This window comes from Cryptomeria japonica, chromosome 3 (genome assembly GCF_030272615.1).
Source record: "Cryptomeria japonica chromosome 3, Sugi_1.0, whole genome shotgun sequence".
Classification (NCBI taxonomy): domain Eukaryota; kingdom Viridiplantae; phylum Streptophyta; class Pinopsida; order Cupressales; family Cupressaceae; genus Cryptomeria; species Cryptomeria japonica.
Window position 1 is genome coordinate 696835511 of NC_081407.1, and position 20299 is coordinate 696855809.

Consider the following 20299-nt stretch of genomic DNA (forward strand, 5'->3'; position numbering starts at 1 on the left):
TAGTGTTCACTCAAGGGCATAGATTTGCCTGTTATTCATCTCCACAAGCGAATTCAGTGGATAGATGTTAGTGGTACCAAGGAGGGATTCATACTTAGTCAATTTTGGCCTTAAATAGCTTATTTCATATGTACTTTATTATATTTCATTATAAAGTTACTTTATTCTAAAAATAGAAATATTTTATAAACGTAACATTATAAAGGAAGATTATTTAATTTCAGCTTAAAAGTCATAAAGTTACCTTGGCATGCCTACTTAGGCAAGTTTGTTTTTAAAAGGTGGACAAGATTCAATTTTAAATTGGACCCTCATATTGGACACCTAAGTGGAAATAATATTCCCTTGGAATTTGGGAATAAGAGAACACTCATTTGGGCGTTGGGTTTTGAGAGGCATAAAAATTGTACAACAGCTTTTGGCATTTCTTTTTCATCATTTTTCATCGAATCATTTGGGATTTGGAACCCTGCAATTTGGAACAGCAGCAGATTGTCTTTGAGAAACGAAAACTTCTCAAAGATTGGTGAGTTTGGACGCAACCCCAACTCACAGGACTGAGGAATTCATCCAGAATTCTTGTTTGTGCATCAACTTCAAACTTACAGAAGCAGGTTCAGACTTAGGACAACAGATTTATCAGTTTCTAGAAGGCAAATAAGGCAGCCACAGCATTTCTTGAGCCATCCGTACCTCCTCTTGTTGGTCGAACCATCTTGGTGACACCTGTGGTGCCAAATTCACCAACCAGCAGCATTAGGGTTTGAAATTTGTAGGAAATCCATTTTCAGCAGTAGCAATCAGCAAATAAATCATTTCTTCGGGCTTAATACGACATATGCAGTTGATATCAGCAATTCAGTGAGGAAAACTTGGTCAAATTCAGTGATCTTGCCTGGGGGCCTAGAGGAATCAGTAGCAAACTTGTCAATTCTTTTAATAATTGTTTTTGATAATTATAGTTGATGCAAATAAACCTCATTGGAGGCATTGGTCTACCTTGGACGCCACTATATTGCAGTTTATCTGAATTCATCAATAAAACACACTAGTCCAAGCTTGGTGTGGGACCCCTAGTATGCTATATGTCTTTCTGATGAAATAAATCTTTCAAAATTGAAATTATTGTTTATTGTAATAAAAAATCAGAATTCTGATTTCTTGATCAGTCAATTATTTCATAGTAGAAAAAGTCCAAAAAAGTGTCATTGTTGTGTTTGTTTCTCTTTCGAGCATTGTATTACCATTTGGCTTCAAAGACTCAAAAATACAAACCAAACCAAACACTGCCTTTCGCTGGTCAAAGAAAAATTAGAAAAGAGAACAAAACCGAAATCAGAAAAATTCAGTTCAGTCTGAGAAGGAATCCTTCACCATTGTTACGTGGTCACTGTCGTCTAGTTATAAGCACTAGTATAACATATGCTCATTATAGACTTTGAACTATTAGTTTTGGACTGAGTTTATAGATCCATTATTAGACCTTCAAATATCTTTGACTAGAATGCCTCCATTGTTTTATCTTTACCCTACAGGCTAGCAAAATCAATGCTTTGATACAAATTGTAATGTCCCCTTTTGGGATATTCCGAAATTTTGCCCTTAAACCACAATTTCAATTGAAAATAAGAAATGTAATACCTTTTCGAATATAAATTTACCAATTGAAATGCCCTTAAGAGAATTCTTGGTTTAGGTCCTGCACTATAATGTCCCCACTTTGAAATAGAATTGTATAATAAATAATAATAATAAAATTAAAATATAAAAGAATTAAAAAAAATTAAATTAAAATATAAAAGAATATAGTTATAATTTAATTAAGTTAATGAATGGTCAAAAGACATGAAAGGAAAAGTTGTGACTCCCTCAAACATGAGATATAAAAGGGAGAAGAGAACCTCATTTGAGAAGGGGATAATTTGGGAATCAGAAGTGCAGATCTGATTTAGAAAAGCTGTGTCCCTTTCAAAAGGCAGAAATAATGAAGAGTTGCACTCTTTGAAAGGGTGCTAATGGTGAAAGGGTGTGTCTCTTGCCAAAGGGCATACATCATGAAGAGGTGCAACCTCTCCCTCACATTGAGAGATATAAAGGAAAGGAATCAAAAGCCTCCAATGATATCACCATCAATCAGATCAGATCAGAACTGTTATTAAGTTACAGGCAGTAGCATCCTTGTTCTTGATGGTATGCATGGGGATGTGCTTAATATGTATGCTTAATATATAAAGCTCGATAATGTTCTTATGCAGAATTTAATAGTAATATTAATATAGACTGCAATATGTATGACAGTCATATTTAATTTCATATATATTCATAATACATCAGAAGTTAGTATACTCATAGTCTAGCCCTTGACTTTTCTGCTAATGCCTACACTAGGATAGGGAGTTTGTGTAGGGAAAGGCAAAGTAATTCAGTCACTAGATGGGTAAATCCTAAGATGGGTAAGGACATATATTTATGAAGCCTTGAGGGAGAGTCTTGAGATGAGCATAAACATATGTTCCTAAGAAACCTTGAGGGAGCCCACTCGTAGACTGTTTCCAAGTGCCCTAGCATAGTAATTCTACAATCTTTTGTAGGGTTAGGGAATAAGTGAGGGAAAACCCTAAATTTAATTAGTTATTTATTGCATTATAAATACTTCTAATCTCAATAACCTAATTTAAGACACAATGATGTTAAGTGATGTATGTAACTATTAGGAAACATGTAGCATTCTAATAGGGGACATTACATGCACACAATATTAGTCACTAGAAATTGACATTAAACCATGAACCAAGATAAAATATATTTTGACTAAGCATTAGTATGCATCATGATATCATATAAACATTATTCATATTCACATCCAGTTTAAAAAATAGCCATTCCAATGTGGATTCCTATAATAATCTCATTAGGAATTCGTTGAAACATTTGCAAACCGCAATCTCCAAGTTGTCACCCTTGTATTGTGAGAACATGGAAGGTGGGTCATGTTGTGACGTTTTCACACATCGTCCCATTGCAAATGGGGACCCCCTAGTTTTTAGGCACTCCCGGTCTTTTGGCTTGTGTTTTTGGGGTCTTTTTGCAACAGTCTTGTCAATCTCTCTGCTTTGCAAGTGTTTGGGGGTCATATTGATTAAATCTTCTTTTCGTTTGAGCAAATTTGGTTAAGTCTAGGACTCATTTTGTTATTTTTAGGATTTCTGCATTCAGTCCTATATTTTAGGGGTTTCTTTTAGAGTTTTGGAAAAACTGAATGCAGAACTGGAATCAGGACCTTCAAAAAACCTCCCAGTAAAATTTGAGCGAATTCTGAGCACTTACTATTTTTAGTAAGTTTCAGTGCCTGCCAGATTGGTCTAATTTTGCCAAAAATCAAACTTACTACTTTTAGTAATTTCTATTTTTAGTAATTTATATTTTTAGTAAGTTTCTATTCTTAGTAAGTGCTTTCCTGACCTATTTTGCCCAAACCTTGACATTTTGAAACACTTACCATTTGAGAAAATCTATTTTTGGCAGGTTCTTCACAAGAAAACACTGAAAACTAAACATCCCTGAAGACACTGAAGACTGAATGCTCTTGAAGATCATTTCTAAATCCGGAAGAGTCAGAAGGCAGACAAGTTAGATAAAAAAAATGGTTAAGTTTGGAACTCCTATTCCAGAAGAGGAAAGCATGCAAAATCATCCAAGTCTGGAAATTCACATCAATCCACCAATGTCATCTTGATCCGAAAAATGGCCTGAAATTTTACTAAGTCTGAAAATTTGAAAGATCTTCCAAAAAATAGAATTTCCGTTATGATTCCTAGGGACCTGAAACCACTCTCAAACATCCTGACAATATATATGAAATATAACTTAAAGTATAAGAAAGGAAAAAGACATATTGAAGATGCCACTTATACTTATATATACATGTCCTGAATTGGTAGAAAACATCAAATTCCTCCTTCATGGCCAAAATCCGCCCAAGCACTCAGCAAGGCGCCAAAATGGAGGGGTCATGGAGGATTCAACATTTGATGAAATTCCTCCTCCACAGTGAAATTCCGCCCAAACACTCAGCAGGGCGCCAAAATGGAGGGGCCATGGAGGATTCAACATTTGATGAAATTCCTCCTCCACAATCAAAATCCGCCCAAGACATTTGCATGGCGCCAAAGTAGGGTATGCATGGAGAGATGGAAAAAGTATGAATTCCATGACCAAGAGCAAAATCCGCCCAAGACATTTGCTTTGCGCCAAAGTAGGGTATGCATGGAGAGATGGAAAAAGTATGAATTCCATGACCAAGAGCAAATTCCACCCAAGACATTTGCATGGCGCCAAAGTAGGGTATGCTCAAGGAAGATGGACAAGGAATGGAATTCCTTCCACAGAGAGAAATAGCACCTAGACATGAGGGAGGGCGCTAAAATGGATGACTCATGGAAAACTTTGAAAATCATGAATTACTTGGCCAAGTCAAAATGCCACCTAGGAACAAAGGAGGACACTAAAGTAGTATGCTCATGGATAATAGACAAAATGATGAAATCCTCCTCCATGTTAAATTTCCGCCCAAACACTCAAGAGGGCGCCGAAATTGAAGTGTCATGGAGGAAAGAAAAGGTTGTGAATTCCTCCTCCACGGTGAAAGTCCGCCTAAGCACTCAAGAAGGTGCCAAAGTCAGCAAGTCATGGGGAATTCAACATTCAATGAATTCCTTGACCAATACGAAAATCCGCCCCAAGCCAAGGGAGGGCGCTAAAGCTGATATACCTTGGAGAATGCTCAAACTCATGAATTCCTCCTCCATGGAGAATTTGCGCCCAAGGGTTCATTAAGGCGCCAAAACACACAAGGCATGGAAGATGGAGAAAATTCAAGATTCAAGGGATGATGGATAATTGTTGTGATGTATTCACACATCGCCCCATTGCAAATGGGGACCCCTGCTTTTTGCCTTCTAGGGTGTGTTTTCTAGGTCTTTTAGGGTTTTTTGTCTTTTAGCCTTTGCTTTTCAAGTGTCGCCAAGGGGATCACCTGGATAGCAGGCTCTACTTGAGCTAGGTCAAGTCGATGAGTGATGAAGTCTAGAATGTCATCCTGAGCTTCAAATGCCCTGAAATTTTGCTAAGTCTGGAATGTCCTGATCCTGAAATTTGGCTGTCTGGAAAACTGAAGAATCCTCCAAAAACTAGATTTTGCAATATAACTCCTGGAGGTCCGAAACCACTCTCAAACATCCTGGAAGTATATATGGAATATAACTTAAAGTATAAGTCTTTCTTCTTTCTTATACTTAAATGTTATATTCCATAAAATAATCCTGATGAAGAGGCTAAAATGTCAAAATTCGCTCCTGACCCTTCCAAAGGGTCCAGAGCGAAAATCCTTGTAGCTCTTATTTCCTTCTTTGTTTTGGCTAGGTGTTGGTGTGATGTAGGATAAATTGGTATGTTCTTGCCTTGGGAGGGAGTTGGACACTTTGAAAGATGAAGATTTTAGCCAAAAAGTGAATTTCGCTCCTGACCCTTCCAAAGGGTCCAGAGTGAAATTCATCATAAACCTTTTTTGCTCCCTTGTTTTGGTTTGAAACCTTGCTCCTTTGATGGAAAACGATCTATATTTGCCTCCAGGAGAAAATTGAAGTTTAAAAAATGAACAATCAAGCCCAAATGGTGAATTTCGCTCCTGACCCTTCCAAAGGGTCCAGAGCAAAAATCCTCCTAAGGCTAATCTCCTCCCTAGTTTGACCAAATTTTGAGTTGCAAGGCATCTTGAAGGGAAGTGTGGACATGTTTGGACTTTGGAAATGTTTGAAAGCCTTGAAAAAATGAAGGATTCTAGCCAAGAAGGTGAATTTCGCTCCTGACCCTTCCAAAGGGTCCAAAGCAAAATTCCTTACAAGCATACCTTTTGACCTTTCTCAGGCTTAAAACCTTGTTCCTAGGGCAAAGGGAGATGAGATTTTACCTTGCAATGAAGTTTCAACTTGAAAGAATGATGATTTTAGCTCAAAACAAGATTTTCGCTCCTGACCCTTCCAAAGGGTCCCGAGCGAAATTCTTGGAAACTCATATTTTCTTCTTGGAGATGGTCAAATTCTTGAGTTTTATGGCATGGTTAGGTGGACTTTGATGTGTTCTTGCCTTTGAATATTGGAGTAGCCAAAACAAGCTCAAAATAGGAAATTCGCTCTTGACCCTTCCAAAGGGTCCAGAGCGAAAAATCTTAAAATCACCTTTTCTCCTTGCAAAATCAAGTCAAACTTGGGTTGGACGTGAGAGGAGAAGTGTTTTCTAGCCTTTTGAGGTGAATTCAAGTTGAAATGATGGAGGAATAAGCCTAAAACAAGATTTTCGCTCCTAACCCTTCCAAAGGGTCCAGAGCGAAAATCCTAAAACCCATCATTTTCTCCAAAATTTGTACCAAGCCATGCCTAGACCAAGGTGAGGGATGCCCTTGAGATTGTCCTTGAATTGATTGTTGTCTCAAAAAATTATGATTTTGGGCTAGAAAGGGAAATTCGCTCCTGACCCTTCCAAAGGGTCCAGGGCGAAATTGTGCAAAACCTATCTTTTCCCTTAGTTTCATGCCAAATCTAGTGTGGATCATGATTAAAGAAGGCCTTAGGAATGACTCCAAATTGTCATTTATTATCAAACTTGAAGGAATTGAGCCAAAAAGTGATTTTCGCTCCTGACCCTTCCAAAGGGTCCAGAGCAAAAATCTTGAAACCACCTATTTTCCTTGCAAGTCTAGTCAAACGTTAGGTTTTCATGGCTTGGATGGGAGCGAGGAGACATGTTCTTGCCTTTTGAAGTTAATTGGTGTTGAAAATGATGGAAATTAGCCCAAACCAAGAAATTCACTCTTGACCCTTCCAAAGGGTCCAGAGCGAAAAACACTAAAACCATCCTTTTCTCCAAATTTTGTGCTAAGTCAGACCTAGACTAGGGTGAGAGAAGCTATTTGGAATGCCTTGGAAAGATGTTTATCCACCAAAGATGCAAATTTTGAGCTAAAATTGGAATTTCGCTCCTGACCCTTCCAAAGGGTCCAGAGCAAAATTCTGGATAGGTCCTGTCCCTGGTTAGTTTCTTGAGCGAATTATCCTTTTTGGGCCTTGTGAAGATCGAACCAATGTTGCCAAGTTGAGAAGTGGGTTCAATATGGGGGATTCCAGATGAAGTGAAGGGAAGAAAGTGAAATTTAGTGTGAATAGGCCAGCAAAAAGTGAATTTCGCTCCTGACCCTTCCAAAGGGTCCAGAGCGAAATTCATCAAAGTCACTATTTCCTCTGTGTCAAGACAAGATTTTGATTCCTAAGGCATGAAAAGACTGGAGAGAGGTTGTTTAAGCCTTGCAAGATGAGTTGAAGTGAAGGAAAACAAGCAAAGAGAGAAATTCGCTCTTGACCCTTCCAAAGGGTCCAGGGCGAAATTCTCCAAATCAACCATTTTTCCCTTGAGTGAAGCTAAAATGTTGATACCTATGGCATGGTTGAGGCTGAGGTGAGATATTCTTGCCTTGTAGGGTGAATTGAAGTAAAGGAATTGTAAAATAAAGCCTAAAGAAGGAATTTCGCTCCTGACCCTTCCAAAGGGTCCAGAGCGAAATTCTCATTATCACCTAATTTGCCCATGTGAGAAGCTAAAAGGATGGATCCCTAGACTTTGTTGGACTAAAACAAGCATATGCTCACCTTCCAGAGGATTTTGGAGTGAAAAAATGGGGTAATTGAGGCCTAATCAAGAAAATCGCTCCTGACCCTTCCAAAGGGTCTAGGGCGAAATCCTTTGAAACTGCTATTTTTCACCTTGTTGGGGCCAAGCGAGGAGCTAATTGTGAGGTAGCGTTGAAAGGAGGTCTAAATGAGCCAGGAATGCAAAATTCGCTCCTGACACTTCCAGAGGGTCCAGGGCGAAATTCTTATAGGGCCTGTCCCTAGAAAGAGTCTTGAACTAACTTCATTTTAATATCTTTTGTTGATGATTTAAGGTGTGAAATACTATGTTGAAATGAATTTATTATGTGTCCTTAATCATCTTTTGATTTGTTTTGCAGATGAAAGAAGATCAAGCCAAGACAAGGACGACCTTCTCCAGTCCAACATCAACAAGGACAACCTTCTCCAGTCCAACATCAACAAGGACAGCCTTCTCCAGTCCAGCATCATCAGCGACGACCTCTTCCAGTCCAGCATTCAAAGGAAAGGTACACCATCCATCCTGCACATCAAAGACAAAGGAGGTCAGAGCAAGGGTCCGTTGGAGAAACAGACAGTTTCAGAAGAGTTAACTAAAGTTAACTTCTTAGCATCACCAAATTGAGCATCAACCAAGTGTCAGACAAGGTGGCATCCCAGTCATCACTCCTCCAGTCGGGTTGGTCCACCTCAGCGTGTCCAGATTCAATGTACCTGACTCATCAAAGATGACACAAACTTCAATGTACCTACCCCGGCTATCCATTAGTCGAATATTCCAGAGAAGACATGTGTCCAAATAATGCAATTATTTCATTGGCCAGAATTGAGTTTGTTGTAACAAACCCTAATTAGGGTTTTCATTGTAAAATCTCGGCCATTGATCTCAAGTTGATCTGAGCCATCGAATTGTATTAAGGGCGCTATATAAGCCCTGGCTCCTCATTTTTGTAAAGGATAATAATAGTTAGTCAGTAGTTAGAAGGTGAATAATTAGAAATAGTGAATAGTCAGTCGATAGAGTAGCAATTAGAGTAGAATAGAAAGAGAAGGCAAAGATTGTTGCCAAGATGTTGTTGTAAAAGACTTGTAAAACTTCATTGAAGAAATGGTGAAATCTATGGGTCGATTCAACAATTTGCATGGTCTTTATACTTCTCAGATTTGATTTCATGTTATTAGATGAGTGGAAGAAATGTGTTTGATTGATGGTGAAATTTGTATATCCATACTACTAGCAATTTGTTGATTGCAGACTTGCCTTGTGTAGTCAACTGGAATCATTCAGCTTAAGCTTAACTTCAATTGTCGCTTCTTCACTGATATGCATCAACCTGATGGTGTCTATGCTTATAGCGATGATTTGAACATCATAAAGCTTTCCTCCGAAGATCGCACTAACCTTGTGGAGATGGTCCTGGGATGTCAAAACAAGACTTGGTTAGAATTTCACCAAAGGTTATTCATTGCTCCTACATTCTTAGTGTTAGAATTAGATCCTTTCCTCGCCCTCATCCTTTTTCTTTTTTTTTCAAAATCTAGGCCAGTGAAATCTTGTGATTCCAGCAAATCAGACGTTCAGGTCATCGAGTGTAAGTCCCCTTGTGATTCCAGCAAAATCACATCATACCACAAAGAGCTTATCCACGAGTAGAGAACCTACATACAAGAATCTTGGAGTTCCCTTGACGAATCCTTCGGCGAGATCTTCAGCAGTCAGGAAACTTTGCTCAAGAGAGGATAAGGTACCTTTAGGTATTTTATTCTGTGTTTGGTCGTGTACAAAATACTCATCAACAATAATTCAAACAAAGTATGAATTCCTCCTTCAGTATGAAATTCCGCCCATGTATATGAAAGGGCACCAAAATGCCTAGGCTTTGGAAAATGTGTAAAGGATGAATTCCTTCATCAAGCTAGTTCAACGCCCAAGTTCAAAGACAGGAAAGGAAGGTTTAAATGATGAATTCCACCATGCAAAATGAATTCCATGCTCAAGCCGGAAAACTAAGGAAATTTGTCTAAGACATGAAAATTTCTAAGGCAAGGAAGGAATCAAGGATGAACTAAATAAGAAATTTCCCCCTAAGAAATTTTTTGAAAAATCCATTCTCGGGCATCAAATCACATCCAAATTTCAAAATTTTTATAGATTTGGATTCATAGGAGAATTCTCTCCCTCCTGGACTTGAAACCCTAATTTGTGGAAAATCCCTAACAACTAGGAGATGGTGAAAATTGATGGAAAACCTTCTTCAAGCAAGGAAAGTTGAGGAGACTTCAAGAAAATTCTTCCTGAATCGAATTTTCCCTCTCCAACAATTCCAAATGTGCAGGAGCGGATATACAATGGCGGGGTCCACTTGCATGGCGAGGATCTATTGAACACGTGGCAGTAGAGTGGCACATTCATTACCGAAATATTTGACCAAATGGCAACCCGGTCATTGCATGTTGAATTTATGGCAAATTCCTTTTGCATGCAGCTGCCGCATGTGGAAATGATGGAGCATTTATGGCATCATGGGCGATTTTTGCATGAGGGTACATTCATTGCATAGTGGGCACTTTTTAAATGTAATGGTTAATTAATGCTTTATGGGTGCCATTTTCGGCAGGATTCTAATTAATTGTATATGAGGTATTTATTGTTGATTCCCACCTTGTTGCATCTTGAGTGGAGAATCTTTTAGGGAAAACTCTAATTAGGGTTTGCATGTAATCATGGCCTGAGGCCTATATAAAGGGGTGACTCCCCTCATTTGTAAAGGAGGGAGCCTTGTATGAAATTGTTGTGATAAGTTTTGAGATAATAACAGTGAAACATTGTTCTCTGATGGTGTCCACTTAAGTTATTTTTTCAAAACTTGCATGGTTTCACCTTCCTCACTTCGAGTAGAATTTTATTTTCTCAATTGTTAGATAAAGTGCTTTGATTTCAATGGAGAATGTAATGGTGTCTGAAGAATTTCCATGGTTCATACTTTTTGCATCTTGCTGATTGTAAGTTGCAGTGTAAAGTTAGCCTGAACCCCCAAATTTCTGCTAAGTTCGATTGTGAATAATCATTTGGATTGCGTCGTTTTGGGTATTCAGATGCACTTTTCTCAATCTGAAAATCCTCCAACATCCTCAGAAGATTGCACCGGTTCTTGCGGAGTTGTAGTTGATCTTGGCGAAGCAGAGCTTGGTTTGTTTGGAATTTGTCCACCAAAGCATTAACTATTGATATCATGGCCCTTAGGAATAGATTTAGATCCTTCTGAACCCTTTCCCTTTTACTTTTAGTTCATTTTAGTCCGTTCGAAGCAGCAGCATCGCAGATTGCCATATCCGATGATGGAGTTCCAGCCATAGCAAAGAAGTGAAAGAATGATGCAATCGTAAGGCCCCTTGGATTACCAGCAATCACATCAGCCAACTGAGTCACGTCCGTAGCATAAAGGAACCTTGGAGTCGATTGTTTGAACTTCTTGCAATCTTAGCATGCAATCGCACTTTAATCAAGAGAGAGTGAAGTGACCGTTAGGCAACTTTATTCTGTGTTCGACGCTGTCATAAAAAACACATCAACGGATCACCCTTCCATCCCTTAGTTCACCTTAGAGGCTGGTCATCCTCCTTGATAAATCCCAAGAGCATGGAAGGCTGGTCTTCCATTTCACCTCCAAGACCACAAGCATGGAAGGCTGGTTGTCCATTCCAACTCAAGGTGGCATACATGATAAGAGCATGAAGGCTGGTCTTCCTTCACCTCTTGTGAACTCAAAAAGCTGGCCATCCTTCCTATTTGCAGTCCGTTTCTTTAATTTCAAAATGGATTATTATCAATTTATCTTGTGAAGGGATTTGTGAGCGGTTTCACAAAGTACTTTTGAGTGAATTCTTGAAGAAATTTGGAGCAGATCTAAGAAATTTTTGAGTATACACAAAAGCAGATTTTGGTGAAGAAGTTCATAAAAATCATCATTTCGTTGGAGGTTGGTGCCTCACATTCAAAAAGATTGGTGTCTCTCGCTAAGTTGGTGCTCAGTGGAGGGGATTGGTGTCTATTGTGGGTCAGTGCCTACAAATATTGCAAGAAGTTTCCAATATAAGCAAAATTTTGTTGTGGTTTTCTCCGACAAAAGTTTCCACATAAATTGTGTGTGCATCTTGTGTTCTAATTGTTAGATCTTCTTGTGTGGATGCTTTTTATTTTTTGCTTGCTAAAGTTTATAAATTGAAAAGTTAGTCTTATACTAATTCACCTCACCCCCCCCCCCCCAGTATAGGTGTGTGTGTTTCTTCAAGAATAAAAAAAAGGATTCCCAAAGTTGCAATCCTTCTTTGAATTATTTACAACTCTAAAGGAATTATTTGATTAGCTCATTGCAACAAGAAATAAAGCCCATCACTAGTTGCTAGTTGCTACAAACACGAGAACTTTCCTTATATTTTTCATACTTTGGGTTGCACAAGACATTGAGGCAAACAAAAAAAAAAGTTGTAATCCCTCTTAGCGTTATTTAATATTTACAGAAATTAAAACAACTGATTTAATTTGAACTCTTAAGTAGGAACTTAAAAATGGGAAGATGAATGATCAATAAAAATTGGAAACATACCTCAAGGAGTTGGTGCTGGTCTTCTTTCTCTTTTTCATCCTCTCTTTTCCTCTTCTTTGTCCCTCTTCTCTTCTAGTTATCGCAAAAGAGCATCTGCAAGGTTTCTATAAATTTTCAGGTTGGGAGACACCAAGGCCCTCTTGTAGGCTTATGTTTGAGTTTAGGACTCTTTGTTTTTTCAACTCTTTTTAATATTATAAGTGTTGATTTTTGTGTTGACGTTTAGGACGACCTCATGTCCCTAGGATGGTTAAGGGACATTGGACATACCCAAATAGTCACAAAAGCAACAAGTCATCTCAAGGATTACAGGGTGTGCCTAAGCATCCCTCCAAAGGGAGATGTCTTAATGAGGACCACTATTGAGGCCCACACAAAACTTTTCATTCTTGTCCTACTATCCTTGGTCCATCACCATCCCAAGGGACACATTTGCAGGGTACACTAGCTTCATATATAACCACTCTTCTAGATGATAATTTGAAATCACAAGTTGCATTATTAGTGAAGAAAGCTATAAGAAATCACTTGGAGGGATGAATAGACGCATTGGATGAAAGTGGACCAAGATCTATATCTATCAATTGTCAAAATTGAATGATAAGAATGCAGTGGAAGAATACGTGAATGAGGCTGATCGAACAGTCCCCAAGGCACTGCAAATCTGCAAATGAGTTAAGCATGAGCTCTACCAAAGAACCACAAAACCCTCTCTTTCCCTGCGATTGGCAAGGGGATACCTTATCCTAAAAGGTAAAAGGAAGCAGACATCATAGATTTCGGAACTGCTATATATAAAATTAATTAAAACCAAGCAAGACAAGTCAACTGCACCAATCAATCAATCAAACAGCCTGGCACTGTTTTGTAAATGACATTGAAATTTAAACATATTAAAAGGAAAGATATTAGCAGCACTTTCTCACACTAATTTAAAAAAATTCATAAATATTCTCATTAATCAATTGTGATTTACTTAAAGCATTTAAGATTTTGACAACCCAATAGTCATCAAATGCCGAAGAAAGAAGAAGTACAAGAATACAAATTGACAGCTAGCAACAAAACTCACTGAGCTAAAGCCAGAGGGTCCCAATCAGTTGGAACCTCTTGTTTCACTGCATCTTGTAAAACTATTTGTGATTTTGTTAGTGCTACACTGTATAGAGTTATAAACCATCCATCATAAGCAAGATGTTGTGTGCCAGTTGCATCTTTTTGCCAGGACCCTGTCAATTCAAACATGGCATTGAATATTCCTGAAGGAATTCTCCCTACTATGTTGAGTTCCTGATTGACATGCTCTGCCATCTGCAAATATTGATTCCAACATATATAATGGAGTTCAGATATTTGTGTTATTACAAAATGACAAATAACATCGCATGACAAATGCAGCTTCATCCAGCCAAATCAGTGAAGACATTTGATTAGTATATGCTAATGCTGACTACCATTTGGAACCATGTCTTTCAGACAGAAGTTCTTTGTGTATATGATCAAATACTTGAAGGAAAAATAAGGCTGTAGAAAAGTCTAAAAAGAATATATTTTCAACCCATTATAGCCCTAAATTAAAGAAACAAATAGAATGAATATATATTCCTAAAATGCACTATATCCTTCATTAATATAAACATCAAATAAACTTTATAGCCCTAATTAAAAGAAAACTAGAAAGGATAAACATTTATAAAATGCATTATATCCTTCATTAATATAAACATCAATTAAACTAAGTCAAAACCATCAATCTATAAAGGAGACAGAACCCACACAAGAAAATACTATAATTAGGTAAAACATAATTGTAATGTTTTGATAGTAGACAGCTATTTTGTTAGTATTTAATAGCTTTGTTTAGTTGTTTTGATTAATTTTAAGCTGTTCTAACGGCTTGATCTTAACTAACAACTGTTGGGACCCCTTCAAATTCAATTCTCACAGGCGGGGAACATGTCTAATCCTTGGCTGGTCATCCCTCATCCACTTTTTGTGTAAGAACTTCATATGAAAAAGATATACAACAGCTACCCAATCTGGTATGCTTTATATTTTATGTTCACCCATGCAAGTATGCAAATATTAGTCTGATCAGATAAAGGACTGAATATCGGCATGTTGCCCTTAAGAAGATAGTTCTGGTTTAAGAAATGAATGCCCTTAGACCCCAACAAAGGTGGGAAGAGACTACAGCATTGTCAGGAACGGAAGATTAGACAATCTTTGACACTAGTGAATCAAAGAAAACAAAGAAGACAACTACGTGAAGAAAATGCATTAGTACAATTACATGATTGAAACCTAAGCAGAAGTTGCAACCAAAGAAAAAGCCAATGCAAGAGTCAGAGTAGTAGTTAGGCACAAATGCACAAAAACATCCAACCAACTGCAAATGCCCAAGAGCCTTCTAAGACAGAGTTGGTTGAGGTTGCTAGGAAACTACCCCTTTCTGAAGAAGCCTAGGCTGCTTCTGCAAACCAATTTTAGTCCAAGGAAGACACAACTGAATCTATCAAATCACCTTGTTTGGATGAGGTAAGTTTTCATGTTGAAACAAAGTCCAAGGGCTTTTGGGTAGATGATAAGAGAGAAGCATACGAGATAATCTCCAATGCATCAAAGAATTGCTTATAAAAATAGGAACCTAAGCCTAAGGCACCAAGATTGAGGGTTGAAGCAACAAAAAGAGAATTTGAAGGACATATAAGTTGTCTACATTATCAAGGTCACTGGAAGGGTCAAGGGTTTGGAAGCGTCCAGAATTGCCCAAGGAGTAAAGGAACAATCTAACCAGAAATTTCTGAGAAAGTTTTAGGCACTGTAGTCACATTAAGCGATTATGACCCCTCTAGCAAGTCTAAATGTCAAGAGGCAAAAGCTTCCAAAGTTAACAAAGATGGATCTACAGACTTTATAATGCACTATAAAACATGCATTTCCATATGGGGCACAAATTGGCAAACATACCATAGATAGAGGGTGGAAGCAACAAGAAGGGAATTTGAAGGTGATATAAGTCGTGTCTACATTATTGAGGTCACAGAAAGGGTCGAGGGTTTGGAAGTGTCTAGAAGTGCCCAAGGAGCAAAACAACCTAACCAAAAATTTTTGAGGAGAAGGTTTTAGACACTATAGTCATATCAAGCAATGATCACCCCTCCAGCAAGTCTGAATGTTAATAGGGAAAAGCTACCAAAGTTAACAAGGATGGATTTGAAGACCCTATAATACACTACAAAACATGCATTTCCATATGGAGCATAAATGGGCAAACATACCAAAGATATTGGTTGAGATGTTCCCCAGCCACACTACTAAAAGTGGTGATGGATTAGTATACATATATTCCTAATATTGAGAAAGCAACGTGGTAGACACTAAAGAAGGCATTTGAACAAGATTCAAATTAGTGAGAGATGATAATGAGATCATCACTGAAATTTATATACCCAACAAGGTAAGCACAAAAATGTATGAGCCTATAATAGGAGGCTCGAAGAAATACTAAGGAAATTGGAGAATGAACCAGCAAATGGGCTAAAACAACAATGATTCATACAAATGAAAATAGTGAATACCTCATCATTAGAGGATGCATACAATCCATTCACGAACATAGAGAGTAAAAACAAGACATCCTCTCATTCAAGGAAAAGCAAACATGATTCTAATTTAAGTGATAATGAATCAAGATTGATGCAAGCCCTTTGGAGAGACATGTTAAGAATGATGAAAGAGTTGAAGAATACAAAAGAAGGTAAAGAAATTTCGTGTGCTAATTGTAAAATAGGTCACACCAAAAATAATTGTTCTAAGAGAATGTTTTCTAATATATGCTAGGTCTTAAATTAGGGATTGTATAATAAAAAAAAATAAGTGTCAAAGTACACTTTGCTCAAAGCAAGCCATCAACACCAAAGAGCTCCCTAAATGTGTCTAAAAGTCCATCACTTGGTTGGTACCAAAACCAAAGACATAACAAACACCACAATGTGGGTGGAGTTATATAATGGCCAAGGCCACCTGATTATACAATTTTGGAAATGCAATAAGTGGGGCCATTTTGCAAGAGATTGCCCTACCAATCAAAAAATCAACTATTTTAACAATGATGCAAACTAGGAATGTAATGACCCCATTTTTCCAGTGATCACTCAAGAATCCTAGTTTCACCTGTTAGCCATCTATGCAAGTGAAATCAGTGGATTGGAGATGATATTACCACCAAGGAGGGCTTATACTTAGTCATTTTTGTGACTTGGGTGGTTTTATATCATAGGCACTTTATAATAATTCATTATAGAGTTACTTTTTCTATAATTAGAAAATCTTATAAAGTAACTTTATAAAAGTGCATTATATAATTTAAAAACTTATAAGTTACTTTATGCCAAAATAGAAATTTATATAAAAGTAAATTTATAAAGTTAAATCATTAAGTGCACCCATGGATCGATTTCCTAGGCAAGAATAAATAATTAAAAAGTGGCCATGTTATGTTATGAGCTTCCCCAAGTTTGTACGTCCAAATTGAAGGAAAGACGATTCCATTGGAATCTTTAAAAGATGTCATGAGAAGTTCGATTTAGGGCTAAAAGGAATAAAAGAAGATTGTACGTGCAAATTGGGCATTATGTTATTTTGGTGATTATTACTCTTTCTTCTCTGCAATATTCTGCCATAGCAGGTACAGCAGTGTGGATGCCAGATTGAGGACGAAAACCCTTGATTCAGGCAGATTGGACGATACCCCAGCCATCATTCTGACTTCAGCACTCGGGAAAGATCTATTTCAGGCCAATTTAAGGGTCAAATTGTGTGGGATTTTGTATCAAATTGCAAGATTAACAGAGTTAGACAGATCTGAGCATTTTGGTTGTCATTTCCAGCAAGTTATTAATTATTTATGACAGTCGTACCTCTCCAAGGTCAGCCGTACCATCCCAATCAGCCTGTGGGATGCTAATAAATTAATAAAGGGGATTTAGCAGCAATTATTGGTTAGAAAATCATTGTTGGGAGGCCACTAGGGCAGATCAATGACCACTCTGAGAATTCATGGCACATTTGAAAGATATCAGAAAATTAGAGGGGAAAATAGGGTCAATTTGGTGATCTCTCCTGGCAAGATTTCAGAATAAGCTTCAGAATTGCTAGCCATCCATTCAATTGTTTTTAATAATTATTGTTTAGAAAAATAAAACCCTTTGGAGCTCTTGGAACACTTTGGAAGCTCCTATAGCAGCATTTTCCTTCAATAAAGTCAATAAAGAAGCCTCCAGGCAAGGCGTTGGACCCCTGGTAGACCAAATTTGGCAATTTAGTGTTGAAATTTATTAATTCTTTGCATTTGTTAATTGTTGTTAGTAAATCAGATATTCTGAAATTTAGTTTCAGTAGTTATCATTGTTCTTGCTTGCATTTCCAAATTGCATTATTCATTCTATCATCCAAAAACCCCAAAAACGCATTAAAACTCAAAACTCCAAGCTACAATATGCTAGTCAAAGATTGATTTTGAAACAAAACAAATCAGATTGTGCCAATATCTCAATTGGCATCTTTCAATGTTATCAGAGTGATGACCCTGCCATCATGAGGGTCATCGGAGTGATTCTATGCATCGGGGCAGATTTGAAACCTACAAATTTTACACAAGCAGGAGACCTCGGGTGGATTTGAACTTTGTCACTGAACCACTAGTAGAGACTATTATGGGTGATATTCTAGAGGGTCACAGGAGCCCTCCCAAACAGGAAACACAAAACCCACTCAATCCTGATGAGATCATGAGAAGCTTGGCTAATGCGCAGCCAAGAATTGTCCAGGCTATTAACAGACTACAGGACACACTGGATAGGATGGATTTGGGAAATCACAGGGGTAGGCGTCGAAGTCATAGCAGATCAGTTTCAGCTACAGGGAGTTGTGGCAGCAGTAGGGCTCCATCTTCCCTGGGAAGTGCATCTATTTCACCACAAAGAGACAGGACGCATAATAGGACAGCCGATAGACCTATGCTTCCTCGGTCCACTCCTAGGGATGAACCACCATTGGCTGATCCACAGAATGGAGTGACTTTTCAGGATATAGTTATGGTCGCTAGTGATGAGTGGACTCGACTTCCAGCGCATGTCAGAGATGCTTTCCCTTTGCATCAATATTGTATGCAACGCATAGATTCTATGAGGGGACAGAATGACGGATGGCCCAAACAGCAGTGGAATAATGATTTGAAGAAAGCTACCGACAAGCTTACTTTATCCACATTTGATGGCAGTGGCTCTATATTAGTGCACGAGCATGGGTCCATAAGTTGGACATATACTTATCCTTGAAACCTATGGCTGAAGATGAAGCCATTCAGTATGTTGTCTTGCATTTGGAGGGTGTTGCATACGATTGGTGGCACCATGGATTAGTCACTCGAAACCATGCTCTCATTCACTCCTACCCAGAGTTCACAGAGAGACTGATTGCCAGGTTTGAGAGGAAGGATGTGGAATTATATTACAGGGACTAATCTCTACTAAAGCAGATATGACATGTAGAGACATACATTAATGAGTTCCAGCACATAGCAGTCATGGTTCCTGAGATGCCTGACAGAGGAGTAGTGATGCTTTTCATCGAGGGTCTATATGAGAGAGATACCACTCCTCCACCTTCTACATTTCAGCAGAATAGGAAATCTTTTGAAGGTTCTAAACCTTCTCAGAGTTCATCTTCACAGTTACCCAGCGCACCACCTCCTCCTAAGATGGATCATGAATCACGGAACGAATTAAGGAGGAAGAAATTGTATTTCTCATGCAAAGAGCCATGGGAACCAAGTCATAGATGCCTTGGGAAAGGCAAGGCACATCTTATAGAGGTCTTTTCTGATGGTGAGGATGAGCAAATGCAGGATACAGGTGATGAGGATACATTGGCTTCTACCCACATTACGATTGCCTCATTGTCTGGAGTGTTGTGGTACTATCCCTTTCGAATGAAAGGAACTCTTTGGGGATAGTCAGTGGATTGCTTGGTAGATACAGGTGCTACCTACAACTTCCTGAGTGTGCAGTCAGTTGAGAAGTTTGGATTACAAGTTGAGGAAATTTCAGGATTTAGAGTGACAGCTGCTAGTGGCGGCACTTTGAGTTGCACTACAAGAGTTCGTCAGCTTAGTCTTCAGTTGGGAACTTATCACTTGATTGATGATTTCTATGTGATACCGATAGAGCAATATGATGTGGTTCTTGGTATGCAGTGGCTTCAATCCATTGGTAGATATACATTTGATTACCATAAGATGCAGTTGGAGTTCTCAGTGGATGGGAAGGAAGTGGTGTTGAGAGCTTCATCGGATGGCAAGCCTAAAGGAATGACAGCATACTGGTTGGAAGCTAATAATGGTGCATCTTGTAGTAAATCAGATTTTGTGCATTTTGGGACAGCTGATATAGAATAGTGTCAAAGGTTGAATGAAGATTGGTTGGCAAGAGCACGGCAAGCCAAATTGATAGCCCAACAAGCTAAGAAGAATCTCCTACATATCCATGACCTTCACTATCCTATATTGAATGATGGACAAGGTTTGTCTAATTCTAAAAACTTGGTTGCTGATTACTCCTTTAATGAGAATGAAGTTGTGATTGATGATACTTTTAGTGGGCCAAGTACTCAAGAGGTGCCTTTGATGATAGAAGGTATCCATCGCTCACCTGTGGATTGGTCACCGATTCCACTTCACATGACAGCAGTATCCTTGCTGATTGGTGATTGCATTTTCTTTGGTTTTGGAAGGACTAGCGACTGTCCTAGTAAGGACCATTTGGCACTTTTGGACTTGGCAGGGTCTACATCAGTTTTCCAGCAATATGAAAGTGTTCAGAGGTGTATCTTGGAGATAGAGATAGAGTTAGGGGTGTATTTCATTGATCGGTGTTGGTTTGACAGTATGTTTGATAACTTGAGTGATGTCGCATTCTCCTATCTCAG

At 38.3% G+C, this 20299-nt stretch overlaps 1 protein-coding gene across 2 annotated transcripts in view; it reads right to left on the minus strand.

Annotated features, from left to right (window-relative positions):
- The window catches only part of LOC131058345 (MACPF domain-containing protein At4g24290), a 165606-nt gene that overhangs the window by 129880 nt on the left and 15427 nt on the right, over window positions 1-20299 (minus strand). For both annotated transcript variants that reach the window (XM_057992215.2, XM_057992216.2), the window contains exon 2: window positions 13383-13621. In XM_057992215.2, coding sequence (XP_057848198.2) covers window positions 13383-13621 — 239 coding nt within the window. The remainder of the gene's footprint in view (window positions 1-13382; window positions 13622-20299) is intronic.